General features: G+C 45.6%; 1 protein-coding gene across 1 annotated transcript; it reads left to right on the forward strand.

Annotated features, from left to right (window-relative positions):
- Positions 1–638: 638 nt before the first annotated feature.
- Positions 639–6,482, forward strand: GPRC5D (G protein-coupled receptor class C group 5 member D). The gene is given in 5 exon segments (XM_027129251.1): positions 639–753; positions 756–1,326; positions 1,328–1,512; positions 4,819–4,875; positions 6,223–6,482. Coding segments are annotated over 5 exon segments (1,011 nt in total). The 3' UTR covers positions 6,306–6,482.
- Positions 6,483–19,879: the final 13,397 nt, after the last annotated feature.

Genomic DNA, 19,879 nt, shown 5'->3' on the forward strand with positions numbered 1-19,879 from the left:
CAAGGCGTAGAGTTTGGTGCTAAACTCTCCAAAAAGTTAATCGAAGGCAGAGACCTTTTTGTAAAATTCTTCGACAGACCAACAGTGGGTATTTAACTGTAATGCGCTGTCTTGGATTGACTTGAATTAAAAGAAGGAAGAGTCATTAAAATGACTGGGAAAAATCATCTGCCTGTCTCCTTCGAGCAGTGCCTCATGTCTTGAATGATCAAATGGTCCATTCATGTTGACAACCCTTGTTCTGCAGCCTGCTATAGCTGGAGTCCTAACCATCATGCGAACGTTGTCACATGCCCGATTTTTATGAAAAAGATCCTGCCTTAGCCCTCAGAAAGCCTTGGTGGAAATTATGACATGAAAATTCATGAGTTTTCTGGAGCCCCTAAGTGAAGATGGTTCTCCTTTCCCAGCAGGATAGAGCTAGGATAGTTTGGAGGGGTTGATAGTTTTGAGCTATTTCATCCAGTAGGTCCAGGTGTCTTCATGTGGGAATCAGAGATATTATAGCGTCCTGCCCAAGACTACCCAACAGGGGTTCTTGAGGGTGCAGGTAAAGTTATGAAGTTATGTTTGTTCCTTTTTTTTTTTTTTGCACAGGAACAAAAGACCATTCTCGTGAGGTCCACCTACAGGTCACCATGAATGAGGACTGCGAAGAGTCCACTGGGGACTGTTACTTCCTCTGTGACACCGTGGGAGCATGGGGCATTGTTCTGGAGTTCCTGGCATCAATTGGCATAGCAGTTACGGTTTTGCCACCCTGGCATTTCTCTTCCTCATGAGAAGGGTTCAAGACCACAGCCAGTGGAATGTCCTCCCCACCCAGCTCCTCTTCCTCCTGGTGAGCTGGGGCTCCTCAGCCTTAGCTTTTGCCTTCCTCATCCGGCTCAACCAGCAGACTGCCCCCCTCTGCTACTTCCTCTTTGGGGTCCTCTTTGCTGTCTGTTTCTCGTGCCTCTTGACTCATGCCTCCAACCTGGTGAAGCTGGTCTGGGGTCAAGTGTCCTCCTCTTGGACGACGATTCTGTGCATTTCTATCGGTGTCAGCCCGTTGCAGACGATCATCGCCACTGAGTATGTGACTCTCATCGTGACCAGAGGTACGATGTTTATGGATATGACACCCTGTCAACTAAACGTGGACTTCGCGGTCCTCCTGGTTTATGTGCTCTTCCTGCTGGCCCTTACGTTCTTCGTCTCCAAAGCCACCTTCTGTGGGCCGTGTGAGGATTGGAAGCGGCGCAGAAGGCTCATCTTCCTCACCGCGCTCATCTCCATCATCATATGGGTGGTGTGGGTCTCCATGCTCATGAGAGGCAACCCAACGGGACGACCCTGTCCTCTGCATCGCCCTGGTCACCAATGCGTGGGTCTTCCTGCTGCTGTACTTCATACCAGAGCTGTGCTTTCTCTAGAGATCGCGTCAGCAGGATTGCCCTCTGCAAGGCAATGCCTGCCCACTCCCAGCTTAGGAACGCAGCTTCAGAGCGGAGAATCAGCAACTCTCAAGAGGTACTTTCCTGGGGAGCTTGGGGAAGCTCTCCCGTAAGAGAAGCAGGAGAAAAAACAGGGCAAGAGGAAAGAAAAGGGAATGGTCAGAATTTAGGTGGGTGACGACATAGCTCAAGCCTGGAGACGGGGGCACTCAGAGTCAAGGTTAAACTTTTCTGAATCATCAGTTCCTCCGAAATACAGAGATTTATGGGGAGAGGCCAAGACAGAAATGACTCAAAGGCCCTAAATAGAAAGTGTGTGGCTCTGAGTATTCATGCTGGATAAAGAAAGGCACCCACTATAAAATGAGTTCACCAGCCCCAGATTAGGCGTGGGCCATGCCATTGCATGACACATCATGCTAAGTGCAGATGTTCTGGTCATCAAGTGCAAGAGCAACCCTGGCACCAGTGACTGACATTTTTCAAATTTAAGTCTCAAAGCTGACTTGCCCAGATATCATAACAGACTGATCTGTACGACTCATCACCTCATTAGAGTCTCAAAGCCCAACGACTTCTGGATTCCTACTTTGCAAATCATTCACTCCTTGAAAGCCTTCGAGGTTTACACGAAGTGACAGGAGGAGCCATGAAGTCAGAATTCTGAGCAAGAGTCTCAGATGTGTCATCATTAATAGAAATAAAGAACTTGCTTATGTGACATTTTCATAATAATTTCTGGGTCGGATTTGTATCCTTATATAAGACCAAGCCACCTGACTATATGCTGTTAAAGAATAAAATATATTATCCATGATAACAAGGAGGCTTGGACCCCAACAAACGGGGGGAATTAGTGGCTAATTTCAGTTATCTGGAAATATGTCAAAACTCATTAAGCCCTTTCTGAAATATCTGGCCTATTTTTCATAACCCAGCATCACAGTTTTACATCAAATTTTGTGTCTTAATAGGCATCTGATTTCTCACAGTGTATTTCTAATGTGCAAAGATGATGTTATTTTATATATTGTATAGCACACATGATGCTCACCAGGCTCAAAAACGTGAATAGAAGGTTTCCTTTTAAATCAGACACTTTTCTGAGCTGTAATCTATGGCTAATTACATACTCAAATTCAATCCTGTTCAGATGGAAGCATCCACTAATTCTTTTCAGTTCAGTTGACCACGAGTTGGAAATTGACACTATACATCCTTCTTTTAAGAGTTTTTCATTGCTTTTGATGATGTGAGGTTTGGGGCAGAATTGCAGAGTCTATCTTTCTTTTTTTTTTTTTTTTTTTTTTTTTTTTTTTTTCGCGGGGGTTTCTTTTCCGTGGCCTCTCCGGTTGCGGAGCACAGGCTCCGGACGCGCAGGCTCAGCGGCCATGGCTCACGGGCCCAGCCGCTCCGCGGCATGTGGGATCTTCCCGGACCGGGGCACGCACCCGTGTCCCCTGCATCGGCAGGCGGACTCTCAACCACTGCGCCACCAGGGAAGCCCGGGTCTATCTTTCTTGAAACTACTTCTTATAGTTCTCACCGAAAAATAGGATAAAACTTCTTTTGTTTGCTTTGTTGCTGTTATGTTTCCAGGAAACAAAAGTCAGAGAGAGAGAGAGAAAGTTCTTAGAGTTTCATAATACCCAAAACCCACTGGGACTTGTAATGATCAATTTTCCATACGCCCAAAAGACTAGGCAGGTGTTTAAAGTGTTCTAAGAAGTGTCTTAGTGGAAAAGCAAGAGCTTTCAAAAGCACAGTGTTTTCTTATAACTATCCTTATTACTGGAGCGTGGTTAGAAAATCCATTTCTGCCAGTGATAGTCATTGTCAACGTAGCTCAATATTTTGTGGCAGAAAAAAAATCGATAGTGTGGAAAAGAACATATAGATTGCTCTCCAAAACTAGGCAGAATAACCAGAAACTTAAGCTTAGAGAAGGAAATCAGAATTTAGGTCACCTAGAAAAAGTACAAATATCAAAAATTAGAAGAAAGATTAAAACGCAAGAAAAAGTACAGGATGATACCTAGCTAGGAAAAACATACAAAGAGATACAAAATAAATAAGAGTCAGACCAGTACAGTATAATAACAGTAACAAAAAAAAAATCCTAAGTGTTGCTGTAGGTCGTGAGCTGACAGTGGGAGCCCAGCTCAGGGGTGTCTGTTTTTGTTTGCCCGAGAAACAATCGTAGTGCTGTGTAAACAGAAAAGTGGTCAGCTGGAACAATCAGGCCATTGTTCTCAGCACCTGTCAGTCTGACAAGAATACCCTTTCCAGCACTGAGATCCACTGATGAGAAGTGTGGGAGAGGCTGGGTGGAAAACCACAGAGATGATGAAGGGGTTATAACATCAGACCTACGTGGAAAGGTTAGGACAATGAAACTGAGATGGTCGTTCTTAAGCTCTATGTGTCTTTCTCATGGACATTCAGGTTCTCTCTAAACTCTGTACTGAAACACAACAGTCCATGAGGTGTGCATCTGTCATGTGACTCTTCTGATTTATAGCTATGACTCCAGTCACATAATTATTTGATTTACCACTGGGTTGTGAGACCAGAATTATCCAGTTGAAAGAAGAGTTAGACAAGAGGGGATTAGCAGGGAATTTCACACGTATGAATACCTCTCTCCAAGAGGTTGCTGTCCTGCTTTTTGTCTCCAGCTAAAGACGAAGGGTGGAGAGAGACTCAAATCGAAGCACAAAGCATTTAGATTAAATACGAAACTAAGAGTTGGTACACACTGAAATAGATGAGCAAAGCGGATTAAGGACTTCATTTCCTTGGAAGTCTTTCAAAAGATTAGTCTTTATCTCTCGGAAGTGGCTTAGGGACTTAGTTCGAAGATATAAAAACATCTTGATGGAGAATGAAAATGAAATCAGGCATATTACTACAAAACACCAAACAAATGGGTATAAATATTCTTTGCCCCATGTTATAAATGTGTTTCTTAAAAACTAGACTGGGGCTTCCCTGGTGGCGCAATGGTTGAGAATCTGCCTGCCGATGCAGGGGACACGGGTTCGTGCCCCGGTCTGGAAAGATCCCACATGCCGTGGAGCGGCTGGGCCCGTGAGCCATGGCCGCTGAGCCTGCGCATCCGGAGCCTCTGCTCTGCAATGGGAGAGGCCACAGCAGTGAGAGGCCCGCGTACCGCAAAAAAAAAAAAAAAAAAAATCACTGATTAAAACACACACACACACACACACACACACACACACACACACACACACAGCCTCAGTGGAGAATTCCTTTTCAAAGGGTCAGGAGCCTCTTTGCAAGCCATTGAGTCTCTCAGTCCTCCTGTGCTGTTTCCAGGTAAATCCGTGACACTAAGCCAGCCCTTCCCTCCTTTGACTTTCAGCCCGAGACAGTGATGGAGCTGAGGAGGAAGTAGCAGTAACTGAATATGGTACCCCCAACTCAGCAGCAGGTAGATGTGCTCGTCTGCATTCTCCAGGGAAGCACAGAGCAACTCGCTCCTTCCTTAGGAGAGCAGTCAGTCTTCATCTCCAGCAGCCATACTGACCTGAGCAAGGAGAGGCAGGGCAGGGTCATCCCTCCAGGCATGGGAGCTTGAGCCATCCAGACTGAATCCACACCAGGGCAGTGCAGTAAAGCTAAATCATGCCTTTGCCTCTGCAGGAGGCCCTCCCAATCCCCCATGGCGCTATATTCTGATGCAGGTGAATGTCCCTGAAAGAAAAGGCAGCTTGAAGGGTTTGTGTGAGGGTGAAGAGATGCAAGCTCACGGCTTTTTGCCTTGGGGACAACAGGGGATTATAAATATGTATGAGTGTCAGATCTGTTCTTATTATCAGTTGTCTAAATGTATCCTCTGGGCCATGTTGGCTGCCTCTCTGAGTCACTGTCTAGCTCCAGCAGCCCAGGCTGCCCCGAGAACTGGGCTGGGTCTGTCAGCATCATCTGGACGCCCAGATGGGTGTACCAATTTTTTAAAATTATTATTATTTTTTTTTATGGTACGTGGGCCTCTCACTGCTGTGGCCTCTCCCGTTGCGGAGCACAGGCTCCGGACACGCAGGCTCAGCGGCCATGGCTCACGGGCCCAGCCGCTCCACGGCATGTGGGATCTTGCCGGACCAGGGCACGAACCCGCATCCCCTGCATCGGCAGGCAGACTCTCAACCACTGCGCCACCAGGGAAGCCCGGGTGTACCAATTTTAATCCTTGCCTGCAAAAACAGAGGGACACGGCTGAGTAGGACTGGAAGTAACTTGGATTTGTGCCGTGATGGCTTTAAGACACACAAATCCGAACAGCTAAAAATACCACTTTGGGACACAATTGTTTTATTATAAGGATCACAAGTCACTAAGATCCGAGAGGGAAAGCCATGCTCAGGCTGTTTGTTCAATGAACTGTACTAGGCAACTCTAACTAGGTTAAACCCTCTGGTCTGTTATCTGAGAATTTGCCTTCTCCTGGAATGACACACAGACCAGGACATAGCTATATCATTTGCTGTAATTAATCCTCCAGAGGGCCTTTACACGATGAGAAAATCTTTACTATCCCCACCAAGAATTTCTCGGATTATTTTCAGTTTCCAGTAATCCTGCAAAAACATTCTTGTTAATGGCTAAGAGGGAAGATGGCAAAGTAGTTGTGATATGGATAGGCTCAACATTTTTTTCTTTTTTTAATTATCAAAAGATTAAATGATGGTGAAATTATAATATTTCAAGCATAGTTTTGGAGAGTATTATCCCCTATGTTGCCTCAGAAAGCTGATGGTGGCATTTCTTCTTTTGCAGACTGTTGATCCCACACAGGAGGATTTCATCCCTTGGGCTAAAGTAAGCCTTCAGCAAGATGCAGAATTATAAAGTCCACAGGAAACACGGGTAGTGAAAACCCAGCAGATCATCCTAACGTAGGATGGGCCACCGGGAAGCCCATCTGCCAGCGAAACATCGGCTCATCCTTCCTTCCCTTCCACACAGTCCTCTCCATCCATCTGGACCCTTCATCAGGACACTGCCCCTTCAAGCATAATTACAATCTTGCTGGCCACCCTACTGTGACTATGTGTCTCTTTCTTCGTTCTTTTTCTTGGCTGCGTTTGGTCCTAGTTGCACGCGGGATCTTTGTTCCGGCACTGGAGCTCAGTAGTTGTGGCACACAGGCTTAGTTGCCCCACGGCATGTGGGATCTTAGTTCCCCAACCAGGGATCGAACCCGCCTCCCCTGCATTGGAAGGCGGATTCTTAACCACTGGACTACCAGGGGAGTCCCTCTTTCTTCATTCATGTAACTGAAAGATTCCCTTCCCTAGTAATGCTAGGACAAATTGGCACCTCTTACTAATGGGACCGAAAGACCTCAGTTTGATGAAATTAGGGTCATGCTAATATGACAAATTATAGATGTCAGTAGCAGCTTAGTACTGGATTACCCCTCTAGTCATTTTTATAAAGGGCCCCTAAATATGATTGACCCAGAATTTGCAATAAAATTATAGCAGAACCCTCAGGATCCCCACAATTGTGCATCTCGTGGGCTTGCAATCTGGCAGGTTTCTCCCATGATGTTAGCACCCTCATGACAGTGAGTACGGCAGCAGATGTGACTGAGGTCAATGACCTGCTTTGATGAACTAAAAACAGCAAAGGAAGAGCCACCCGAGTTGATGCTCATAAAGGATTTCGGGTGTACATGAAAAGGAGAGTCCACCTGTCTTGATGTTTCTAATGCGCCGATGCCTCTGCCCTAATTACTTTTCCTTCATCCCTCATGCAGCTTCACATCCTTCCCAGTGGATATATACATCCTTAAGACCCATTTGTTAGATATAACAGATATAACAGGACCAGAGTCAGAGGCGTGTTGCCCTAAGGGTTTTTAGAGTCTAATTCAGCCTCCCACCTCGCAGATGAGAAAACAGAGCCTCGGAGAAATGGAATGACTTGTCCAAAGTCACATGGTAGTTTGTATTGGGCCAGGTCTTCTGACTCTCGGGCCACTCCTCTCTCACTCTACAGGCTTCTCCATGCCTGTATTTCTGTATTAACAAGGAAGGTGTGCACCCTTGAGAATCAAATGTGATATTTCAGACCAGTGACTGTTGAGCGCCTGCTATGTGAAAACACTTTGAAAAGAAACTAAGACTCCATAGATTGGGGAAAAAAGCCCTTTTAATGACCAGTGCACAGCACGGATGAGTATTTCCCGAGCACCTGCAAGGTACCAGGAATGGTTCTCGGACTCAGTCCTGGGCAGACAAGGCACACAGCGCTGCTCTGACGGGGCTTACGTTTTTCGTGGGGGAAGATAACCCAATGCAGAGAATTTCAGGAACATCACTTCCTCTGTTATCAAGTCCAAACACATACTGCTCACAGCACAACAGGCCATTCAGTCCAGAGACAAAGTGTTGGGGCAAAGAACGGCAACTTTATTCGGAAAGTCAAAACACTGAGAAGATGGAGGGCTAATGTCCTAAAGACCATCTTAACTCAGAATAGAATTCAGGCCTCTTTTATGCTGAGGGACAAGGGGAAGCAGGAGGGTTCAAGATTAAAGGATAAAGGTGGATTGCGGGCTTCTTGGGGCCACCTGGCCTTCAAGGGAAGCATAACTTTGTTCTGCTTGCTCACGTAGGCTGGATCACGAGGCTTCTGCAAAACTTCACGTTGCTAGCCGTTATTTTTACTTTACCATTCTTCTCTCTGCTTAGTTGCAAGGTTTCTAGGCTGAAAGAGAACTTATCTATAAGTAATAGCTATAACTAATTCAGATCCAGTCCGTGGTATAGAAACTTTCTTCACGAGCTTAATGAACTATTTGGGTACAAGTGACATTTCTCTAATGTTTGACTCTTGATGTGCGAGGCTAAAGTGATGGAATACACAGGCTGAAGAATGAGAGAGGCAATTTCAACATGGTGTTAGTTCTGTTCTTCCTCTGTGACACCTCCTTTTACAGACAAGGAAAGGGACTTGCCCAGGATAATATGGCTTGCTAGGGGCAGAACCGACTAGAATCCAGGTCCCCAGCTGCTGTTCGAGGGCTCACCCTCTACACAGTGTTCCAGCGCTTTCACATATGTTTCTGCTGCACTCAGATTACCTGCTCCTTTTAAAAATCTGTGCCCTGAGCAATGTTCTCAGCACAAGCAAACACCTAGGTGAACGACCAAAGAGTTTGACCTTCTGCCCTTATTGGTAATAAAAGAATAGAAAACGTCTAAACATTAAGACTCTGACCGGTGGCATACTATTCAACAAACCACGTAAGAAACCTAATTTGAGACAGAACAGCAAGCCGTGCAAGCTTACATCTGCTCTGGAGGAAAACTCTCATCGCTGATCCTCCTAGATTTTATCCCCCAAATGATGACAATGACACCTTCAACATCATTTTGTTTGGTTTGGTTTTGTAGGTGAGAGGTGTTTAAGTCAGCTGACAAATGTCCATCAACCTATTAAAGTCACAAAGGATGGCTAATATTGTTTCCCAAAATGTTTTCCCTAAAATCAGTAAAGGTAAAATTGAACCTCTTTGTACCAAATTGCCTCTGAGGTTTATAGCACAATTTTATCAAATTTTGGACAGTGCATTAATATTAGTTAGATTTGGGGGGTCGTAAGGTTGCAAAGTATCTCCTTCAGGCTGTTTCAGGAATGGAGTTGTAAGGTTACATGTGGGAGGAGGGAGCGAAAACTCTCTCCCGGAACCCACTACAGCCGCCGGCTTCATGGAGATGGAATACTGTCGGGTGTTGGGTGGACCCTGTTGACTCCTGCCCCAGCCCCACAATCCCCCTCAGCCACTTTGATACTTTCCTCACTATTTCCTTTTGTGGTATCTTCACATGTCCATCCACCCGCTAGCCGCTGACTTATTCTCTCCCCATATGTCATAATTCAGATTCCTGAGAGGGAGTCTGCTTGGGCCAGCTGATCATCATTGTCTCTGATTGGGTACTCCTTTGCCTTGGCCAGCCTCTTCATTTACATTCAGCCTGTGGATTGGATGCCCTTGGATCCCGTACCCACCATTGGTCCATTCAGCTATGTGTGGCTTGGTCTTGTGGTGCAGACTTGATTGTATATGTCTGCTCCCTCAGTGAGATGCTGTGGGCAGGGAATTATCCTCTGGGCAGCTAGGGAAGGTATAGCATGCACGATGAGTGACCTACTCCAGAGAGATTAATCCAGGAAAATATAATTTTATGAAATTATAGAATATTTTAGTGAAAATACCATTTCATTTCTTTTGAGTTTATGCAGCAATTCACGTAAAGCTAAAAACCTCAATAGTCTTCTAAGTTGGGATCCATGAGGAACCACTTAAAAGAGTAGATAAAACTAGTTATGGGGCTTCCCTGGTGGCACAGTTGTTGCGAATCCACCTGTCAATGCGGGGGGCACTGGTTCGAGCCCTGGTCTGGGAAGATCCCACATGCCACGGAGCAACTAAGCCCGTGTGCCACGGCTGCTGAGCCTGCGCTCTGGAGCCCGTAAGCCACAACTACTGAGCCCGCGAGGCACAACTACTGAAGCCCATGTGCCTGGGGCCCGTGCTCCGCAACAAGAGAAGCCACCGCAATGAGAAGCCTGCACACTGCAACAGAGAGTAGCCCCCGCTCGCCGCAACTGGAGAGAGCCCGCGCACAGCGGTGAAGACCAAACGCAGCCAAAAATAAGTAAATAAAATAAATAAATTTTTAAAAAACTATTTATGATATGCATATTATACTCAATTACTCAATTCAACATGGAGTATCTGAAGATCTATCATTTACTGAATGCAAAAGCTGTTTATTCACTTAAATATTTTAGATCATCCTCTTCCGATTTTATCTTTCTGATTTTATTCATTTACCAAAAGAAAGGGTATCAATGAAAAAATTCATTACCAAATACCTTCCTGCTGGAGGGAATTCCCTGGTGGTCCAGTAGTTAGGAGTCCACGCTTCCACTGCAGGGGGCCCGGGTTCAATCTCTGGTCAGGGAACTAAGATCCTGCATGCCACGCGGTGTGGCCAAAATAAATAAATTCAATAAATAAATAAAATAAGATAAAATAAAATAAAACACCTTCCTGGTAGAGCATGGCTGGTTTGCTCAGTAGAGCATGGTGCTAATGAAATACCTGCCCAGGTAGAATTAATATATCCTTCATCTTGATGAATTTTTTCCTCATCCAGAGCATCAAAGATTTGTTTCTCTCTACATTAAATTTCATGATCTCTCCATAAGCTGAAAGCGTCTTTTACTTATGCCTTATTTCAACCTGTGGTCTGGTCAGGTTAAAGTTTCCTCATTCTCTCTACCCATTATTCCTTCTTCTTTCTTCTTTTAAACAAATGCTCCCTTTTCCTAGGATTATATCTACTTCATATTGGCCAGATTCATGCCTTCTTATCATTCTTTTCCTCCTTCCACAATCAGCTCCGAATCTACCTTTTCCCAGAAACTTTCTCTGATGACATGGAGACACAGGGCTGTCACACACCAAGCCTTACTTAACTTATGGCAGAATAAAAGTCTCTTTTTTTCTTCAAGCTCAGATGGTAAACAAGATACTTCTGTAGCATCTTTCTCTGAATAAGCCTAATCATCTATTTCAAAAGTACACAATTCATGAGAAATAAACTAGAAAATCTTGTTTTTTCTTCCTTGGTACAAAAGCCTCTGTATTTTGCATCTGAAAGAAGTGCTTCTCAGTTAACATTAAATGGGAGTGAACATCCTTAACTTCTGAGAAGTCAAGCTTGACACCTGAGTAAAGAAAGACTTTTTCTTGGAGTTGTTTAAAATGTCTTTTTTTAAAAGATATTTATTTATTTACTTTTTTTGGCTGTGTTGGGTCTTAGTTGCAGCACGCGGGATCTTTCATTGTGGCGCGAGGGCTCTTCACGTTGTTGCGATACACAAGCTCCTACTTGTGGCACTCGGGCTTAGTTGCCCCGTGGCATGCGGGATCCTAGTTTCCCAACCAGAGATCAAACCAGCGTCCCCTGCATTGCAAGACAGATTCTCAACCACTGGACCACCAGGGAAGTCCCCGGAGTTGTTTAAAATGTCTTAATGGCTCAGACCAGTTTTGAGCTGCTGGTCTCCAGTGAGAGATCATGTTTGCTACTCTTCAAAGATAGATTAGTTAGAATTATGTTTGCATTTTAACCTATATCAGAACTTATTTATTCAAAGGACTTCAAAGTGACTACCCCAGGAGGCATAAAGATCACCATTACTTAAAGCATTATTAGAATGCCTTTCCTGGACAGCCTTCAAGAATGTCTCAGGGGGCTTCCCTGCTGGCGCAGTGATTAAGAATCCGCCTGTCAATGCAGGGGACATGGGTTCGAGCCCTGGTCCGGGAAGATCCCACATGCTGCGGAGCAACTAAGCCGGTGCGCCACAACTACTGAGCCTGCACTCTAGAGCCCGCAAGCCACAACTACTGAGCCCGTGAGCCACAATTACTGAAGCCCGTGCGCCTAGAGCCCGTGCTCCACAACAAGAGAAGCCACCGCAGTGAGAAGCCCGCGCACCGCAACGAAGAGTAGCCCCCGCTCGCCACAACTAAGAAAGCCGGCGTGCACCAACGAAGACCCAACGCAGCCAATAAATAAATACTAAATAAATAAATTCATTAAAAAAAAAAAAAAAGAATGTCTCATTAAAATCAGAGGGATTGGGTTGCTAGGATGGCCAAACTGTCAGATCAGAGAGGTGAGTTCAGGAATGAATTTCTACTGCTGATCTCATCAATCACTCAAAGAACTACCAAGTACACTTTGGAAATACCATCTGCTATCTTTCTGGATTTTTTTGTTTAATCCTTATGTGCAGGCAAGGTACACACTTGCAAGGCATGTTGTTATTTTGCAGATGAAGAAATTGAGGATCAAGGAGATTAAGCCATTTGACCAAGGTTTTAGATAGTAAGAACCCAATTCTGGCCACGCCATGCAGCATGTGGGATCTAGTTCCTCAACCAGGGATCAAACCCGGGCCCCCTGCACTGGGAGCATGGAGTCTTAATCACTGGACCGCCAGGGAAGTCCCTGGATTTTTCTAAAGATAGTGGAGCTATTAGAACTTGAACCATATTTAGGATGTGGTTAAATCAAGTCTGGGTTTGGAAAAGAATCCTCTGGGCAGACTTTTTGTAATGTGAAAATTTAGAGGATTATATTGACTTTTCTATGTTCTTAGAGAAACCCATTCCCATCTAAACGTTTGATATTTGATCTGAGATTTATTCACATTTTTACACATGAATTCTTTAATTGGAGATTAACGTAATTTTTCATTTCAACAGGATTTTCACATGATTACTGTCACAAATTGTGGGGTCACAAGTTCTGTGTCATCACAGGATTCAAGATAAACTAAACTGGTAGGAATTTCAGTTGCCATCCATTACTGTCCACTAACTGTAGGATAATGGAGTCCATGCTGTGAAGCAGATAGAGAAGAAGCTATCCATTTTAAAAGGTGTAAAACACAGACAAAGAAAAGATACAAATTAGGGCATTGCATATATATTTCAATTTGTAGAACTGACGCTTCTTAACTGTAACATGTCCTTTATATGATATAAATGCACTAAGGGAGCACATTGCGCTTTTAAAATTCCTTTTTGAAATTCACCCCTTAATTGTTGTTATTAAGAGTCGAAGGCTTTGTAAGTCTTCCACCTGCGTATAGGAGGGGGGCTGGGCTTTTTAAAATATATGCCACAAAGAGAACGTTTGGCTGTAGTTTCCACCTGGACTCTATTTGCACGCGGAAGAAACTTGTATAGACTTCATCTTCAGCTCATTTTTAAATTCCTGACTGTCTAATTCAGTGGCCTCATTCCCAGGGCAATTTGTTTCTGGAAAAACTGAGCTTTCCAACTTTTGTTTGGAATATATAGCTGATTCAGACTGAAAGAATGTTTTCTGTGGTTCTGTTCTTATTAGGGGTTTGTTTTAAAAGCAAAGGAAAATCTATGGAAAAGAAATGAGAAGATACCTATAGCAGGAGGAGATCTTAGAACATAAAGATTTGGGTTGCCTGGTGCAGTGGACTAATAATAATGCATTTTTAAATAGAAATTAGTGTTTAGCATCTTACAATTTGCAAATGGTTTTCACATCCACTGTCTACCGCATGTGATCTACTGGATGGATTCGACCATTTATTTATTGATTTATTCTTAAGATACTAAGAATCTAAAACTGCCCTTGGGCCACCATCACTCGGCTGTTTTGTACAATACAATCTGAACTATAAAATAAAATAGACACATACGTCCAAAGAATCCTTACTTATGGACAGAGATGTCACTGAAAGGTTTCCAAAACAGACTGTGCTTTAGCTATAGCTGTTATTGCCATGTCCTGCTGTTGACAATGCATTTTTCTGAAGGCCAAAGCAACTGGTAGAAATGGCTTATTTAGGAAATAAGAAAAGTCAGTCAATTTTATGGAAACTGTCAATTCCGGGCGTCAGCAGTGCTGGTTGTCAAACGTTTCCAAACTCCCCTGCCGTCCAGGCCCATGATAGGATGACACTTTCTGTCCCTCTTGAGGTCGGGTGGGACCACGCATTGATTCTGGCCAATAAGTCGGAGCAGAAATGATGTCATTTCCAAAGCTGATTCCAGGCAGAAGCAACTAATTGTTGGTCCAACAAGGTCAAGAACTTTTTTCCTCCACCATGTGGCAAGCAGAGCTTCAAACAGTGGCTGCTGCATCCATCTGGGGTCCGTGATGAACATAACGGTGTGAGCAAGAAATAGAACTTTCTTATTGTAAGCTGCCCAGATTTGGGGTTGTTACCTCCGCCTGCCCAGCCCAGCCTGACTGACTGTCGTAGCCACTGAACAAATTGTCTGGTACCTTAACGTAAAACAAGGAGGTACTTGTCCGAATGTTTTACTTTACCACTTGTTCTTCCAGTGTTCTACAAAGGCATCCTTAGATTAAAGAAAAACCATCCTGAAGTTAACTGATATAGGCCGGACCTCTCTGCCAGGCGTGTGGCTTTACAGCTGTTCACATAATTACACTTCACTGGGACAGCTGCCGTCATAAAAGCATGCAGAGGGCGAGGTGGTAACTTAGAGTCACTCTGTCTCAGAGACCGAGGGCAAGAAAGACTTCCCAGTAGAGGTCAAAGCTTGAGCTCTGTCTTACATGGGAGGTAGCCAGGAATTCATGGGGCAGATAACGTTGGGAATGATACTTGGAGCAGCCGCTAACAGGGCGTCTTTGTTTAAGTTAGAAACACGTGCCCCCTCTGGGTGGATGAATCAGAAAACATGCCCGCAGCCCCCAGGGACGCAGCCTATGCTAGGGGCACGGAGCTTGGTAAGCGGAGCAAGGCTGAATTCCAACCCCACTCACCATCTCAGCCAGGTGTCTTGGCGCAGTGCAGAAAGCAGCAACGACTATGCAACTGACTGCAATGACCCAGATTTGCAGGGCAGAAAACATGCCAGTGCAAAGGCGTAGCTGCAAAGAAAACCAAGGCGTATTGGAGAACTGCAAGGCATTCATTATTGCCAGAGCAGAAACACACAAAGTGGAAAGCAGTAAGAGATGAGGCTGGAGAACTGGGCTTCCTCGGCTCACACCGGGCTTATATCCCGAAAGCAGGAATCTGGATGTGGGTGTGAAGGACGTGAAAGGAGCGGCCGATCAGCCTGGAAGCTGGGGCCGAGGCATGTGTACCCCTGAGCACACTTATCAACAAATCCTCCCACATTTTGAACCTAATGGAAAAAGTTAACAAAAGCTCTCCAGTCAAAAAAAAATCTAGAGCCCTTCATAGCACAATCTGTTTACACGCCTTTGTCAACCCTCAAAAACCCCTGGGAGGGACCTGACAGGCACACCAACCCCGGGAACCACAGCCTGATTGGAAAAAATTGTTCCTGTTGCGAAATAACGCAGGGTCGTGAAACAAACAAACCGTGACAGCCTGTTTTTTATAAAATGTCTCTGTGTTGTTGATCATGGACTTTTTGCACTAATTTTGGTTTTTCAAAATATTGTAATTTATCTTGATGACTGAGGGTTTTGGCGCTCCCTTGAATTTTGTGCCGGAGGCAAGAGCTTCGCTCTCCCCACCCTGGCCCCAGCCCTGCGGATGGATCAGATCTGCCTGGTGGGAAAGGGTGGGACGGCGGCTGGAGAGGGAACCCTGGCTGATGTTAGAATTACTTAGGAAGTTTTAAGAGCTCTCCATGGCCTGACCTCACCACAGACCAATTTAAATCAGAATTTCTGGGAGTGGAGCCCAGGCATGGGTATGTGTTTTAAATCTTACCAGATGATTCTATTTTGCAGCCAGGCTTGCAAACCACTGCAGTTAAACAGATATTTAGGCTTCGAGGTACAGAATGAGGAAGAGGAAGGTGCCAGGATCCTGACCTGGGTAACTCGGAGGATGACGCTTCCACTTTGTAAAAGAGGTGACCCCAGGTGGAGGGTCCAGGAGGAGAAACAGATCTGGAAACGGAGAGGACAGCAGATGTGTTGTTTTGAACCAGCTGAGTTGGAAGTGGAAATGCGCAGATGAATACAAGGCCGTGGAGTTCCACCAGAAACAGAGAGAGAGTTTCGGGAATGAGCTTAGAGGTGGAGGTGGGTGTTGTGAGAGGAGATGTGCTTTTATGGGGAGCGTGAGGAAAGGGCCCCAGAATGCTTAGTGGTGGAGAAACCTGCCCCATCCCTAAGGGGATTCTCTCCTGATGCCGTTGCTTTCACAGCCACTTCCACCTTTAACACTGGGAGGTCTCCACCAAGATCCCTCCAGAGACGGAACCGGAGTCCTGTTTGCAGAATCACACTATAGCTCCAAAACAAGAAAGCAGACTGAGAGTCTTCCTCTGGGTTTGAGTTCAAAGGTGGGGAAGGCAGCTGCTGGGGCTTGCCTGGAAGATTGGTGAATTAGAAAATGAGGACAAATGTGGCTAACTCTCCAACGCCTTTCCCCACACCTGCCCAATCAGAAGAATCATCCGGGATACTTGTTACAAATATAACTTCTCATACCTGGATCCGGACCTACTAAATCAGAACCTCCAGAGAGGGCCCTGGGACTCTGCCTTTTTAACAAGTTCCCATGGGACTCTTAAGATAGTATGAGTTTGGGAAGTGCTGCTCCGTTGACGAGAGAAGGCTTCCTCTTTGCTCTGGTTTGGAGCAAAGACTGCCTGGGCTTTTCCAGTTTGGCCCGAGAAGGCAGAAAGTGATTGGCCTGATATGGCATAATCAATGGAAAGATTTTATGAGTCAGTCCTGTCCCTAGGAACATTCAGCTTCCAGTTTACATCTTCTCCTCTCCCCTTGTCCCGTGTAATGCTCAGCTCACGCCGACCCCACGCCTGCTGCATCCCTGCTGACCCTCGCCTACTCCCATCCAGTCCCCACCCAGGACACACTCACCCAGTTTTCCTAAGAGAAAATGTTGCCAGAAGCACCTTACTGCCTTGAAATTTAAGAAGATAAATCCCTTCCGAGCCTCTTTGCTGACACTCTCATCTATTTCCGGCTGGGTCTATACAGTCTGAAAGGTCCTTGTTCATCCATTGGGTTCAAGTCAGTTTAGAAAAGGAATGCACTTGAAAAAACAACGGCTGCCATCGATCTTGGCGGGGCTGGGGAGGGGGGAATCAATCTAAAATGCTTCTTTGATTTTTGCCTCGGGGGCTGCTTTTCTCTTTTCTCATATTTGAAGTTTGTTCTTAGTAGTTCTCCTAGGAAACAGCGCTTTCCCAAGCTTGACAAAGAAAAGCCTCAGGGAAATAAAACTTGGACGTGATGAAATGCAGGCAGCCCAAAAAGTAAAGAATTTCCTTTCTTTCCTCCAAGCCTCAGGCTTGTGAATAGCTTTTATCACATTGGAGTTAAGTGTTCTTGTACAGAAACAAACAAAAAAATCGGATGGTTGATCAGCTGAAATTCATCACAATTATTTAAAGATAAATGACACCGAAGACACCAGAGCAAACTAGAGGGAATCTGACAGCGGTGCTCTCTGAGGGAGGGGTCATAATCCTAATAGGCCTGTGACAAACAAAAAAATTACCTTTCTCCCCCAAAATTTATTGGTTCCTACAACAAATTCTCCTATGTGTGCAGGCACTGTGCTAGGCCCTGGGGCTACATGAGGAAACAAAACAATTTTCTGTCCTTCTAAAACATTCAGAATAGTGGGAGAAACACAAGTAAAAACACAGAAATATAATTGCAAATTATAAGCGTTCTGAAGCAAACAGACTGATGACTCAGAAGACCAGCTGCTAGGGGAGACCAGCATTAAATAGAATGGAGGTGGGAGGCCTCACTATGGAAGCGACATTTGAGCTGAGATGCAAATGTGAAGGGGAGGAGCTGCAGCGGTGGGGGTGGGGAGACTCCAGTGAGAGGCGTGTAGAGCTGGGCCCCCTCGAGGGAAGAACTGCTGGAGAAACTTGTCTCAGAAATGAGTGACTGAAACGTTAAGAACTCGGGGACTTCCCAGGCGGTCCAGTGGTTAAGACTCCACGCTTCCACTGCAGGGTACACGGGTTCGATCCCTGGTTGGGGAACTAAGATCCCGCATGCTGCGCGGCACGGCCGGGGGTGGGGGGTGGGAGGACATTAAGAACTCTGCCCGGAAGGGTCAGAACCAGATAGGAGAGAGGCATTGAGTGGAACGGATGACAAGGGTGGCAAAATGTTGATTCCCTAGGCACTGGGGCAGCAGGCAGGGTTTGGGGAGACCAGAGACCCAGACTGGCTACGTCGGACAATGTATAGCAGTGTCCATTTACCCCTGTGAGCCTTAAATTATTTGTACCACTTCTAAGTGTCCCAATAGGTGAACTGATTTGAAGGCCCTACTTAATTAAGGCTTTAGGCCCAAACCGAACCATCTCGTGAAAAGCTACTTGGGATTAACCTTGACTAGGTATTTAGGTTATATGCTCAAATTTCTTCACTGTATATGGAAAGGTTTTTTCAGACTGGAATGCATTTCTGGCTGATGGGACACTCTGAGAAAAGCAGGGGTCTGGGAAGCTGGAGGAAGTGGGGTAATGCCGTCTGGCTGTGACCCAATCCTTAGGGTACGTGAGATTGTGGAGACCAAGGTCACAGGGATGGGTCATGCACCCTGAGTAAGGGACAGTGGTTGGCATGCATCCCTTCTCAGCTACGCACTCAGCAACCTTCTGATCTGCTACTGATTTGAATGGAAGTATGTTTTCTTTGGCGTGATAATATGTATGCATACAGGCAGCGACTGGGATCAAGGATAATCGTTTCGTCACACTTGTGAGAACGGCTCTCCGTACCTTACAGTTCCGTCTGATCTGTGGCTATAGGCAAGGGTAGATATGTGTATTGCCGGGGGGGGGAGGGCTGGGGGGTGGAGTGCACATGTGCTTACACAGGCGGACACCTCACACATGTACTGGGATTTCAGAGACTCCCATAGGCTGCTGGAAAATATATTTGGAGCGCATGAAAACTCTTCTATTTATCCCTTATGTGGACTTGATAAAGAACAATTTTTTTTCTTTTTAAACCAAGGCCATTTTTTTTTTTTTTTTTGGGCCGTGCCGTGTGGCTTGCGGGATCTTATTTCCCCGACCAGGGATCAAACCCAGGCCTTGGTGAAAGTCCTAACCATCCTAACCACTGGACCGCCAGGGTATTCCCAAGAACACTTTTTCCCCCCATCCTCTTGTTTTCTCCTAAAATTAAATGCAACACACACACACATACGCATGCACACACCCCAGTGACCTGGGGGAAATAAACGGGTTCCGGTTTGGTGTGTCACTGCCTCCAGGTGTGGTGTGTCAGGAAAACGAGGGGACAGAGGCCCCAGCCAGTGCCTTTGAAGGGGGTGCGGAGGGGAGGGGGGAGGGAGGGTCAGTGCAATCAGAAGAACCACATGCCGGGGTCTGTGCCTTCAGAGGCTGCTTCACCTCACACCGTCCCCCTCTTTCATGATTCAGGGAACTTCTGGGAACTTACAGGGAAAAGTAGCCATTCTTCATAGGCGGTTCTGTGATGAGGTCAAACCCATCTGCCCAATATCACAGACAGCTCATGACACTCTGGGAACTGGAACTTAATGTTTTCCTGAATTTCTGATTCTTAAGCCCTTAACTTTTATTTCACCTTACAATGCTTTTTTCTTCATTATTTTGCCATTATTTGGTTGATGTTACAACCCTTCCTCCTGCCTTTCAACCCTCTCTCCCCATCTCCTCACCCCACTCCCACACTTTCTCCCCAACACAGCCCTGATCCTCCCCCTCTCCTCCTCCTCCCCCCCCTCCCCCTCCTCCTCCTCCTCCTCCTCCTTCTTCTTCTTCTTCTTCTTCCCCTTCCCCTTCCCCTTCCCCTTCCCCTCCTTCTCCTTCTCCTTCTCCTTCTCCTTCTCCTTCTCCTTCTCCT

Source organism: Aethalodelphis obliquidens, unplaced genomic scaffold (assembly GCF_003676395.1).
Source record: "Aethalodelphis obliquidens isolate GAN/ISIS:26980383/991018 unplaced genomic scaffold, ASM367639v1 scaffold36, whole genome shotgun sequence".
Lineage (NCBI taxonomy): Eukaryota > Metazoa > Chordata > Mammalia > Artiodactyla > Delphinidae > Aethalodelphis > Aethalodelphis obliquidens.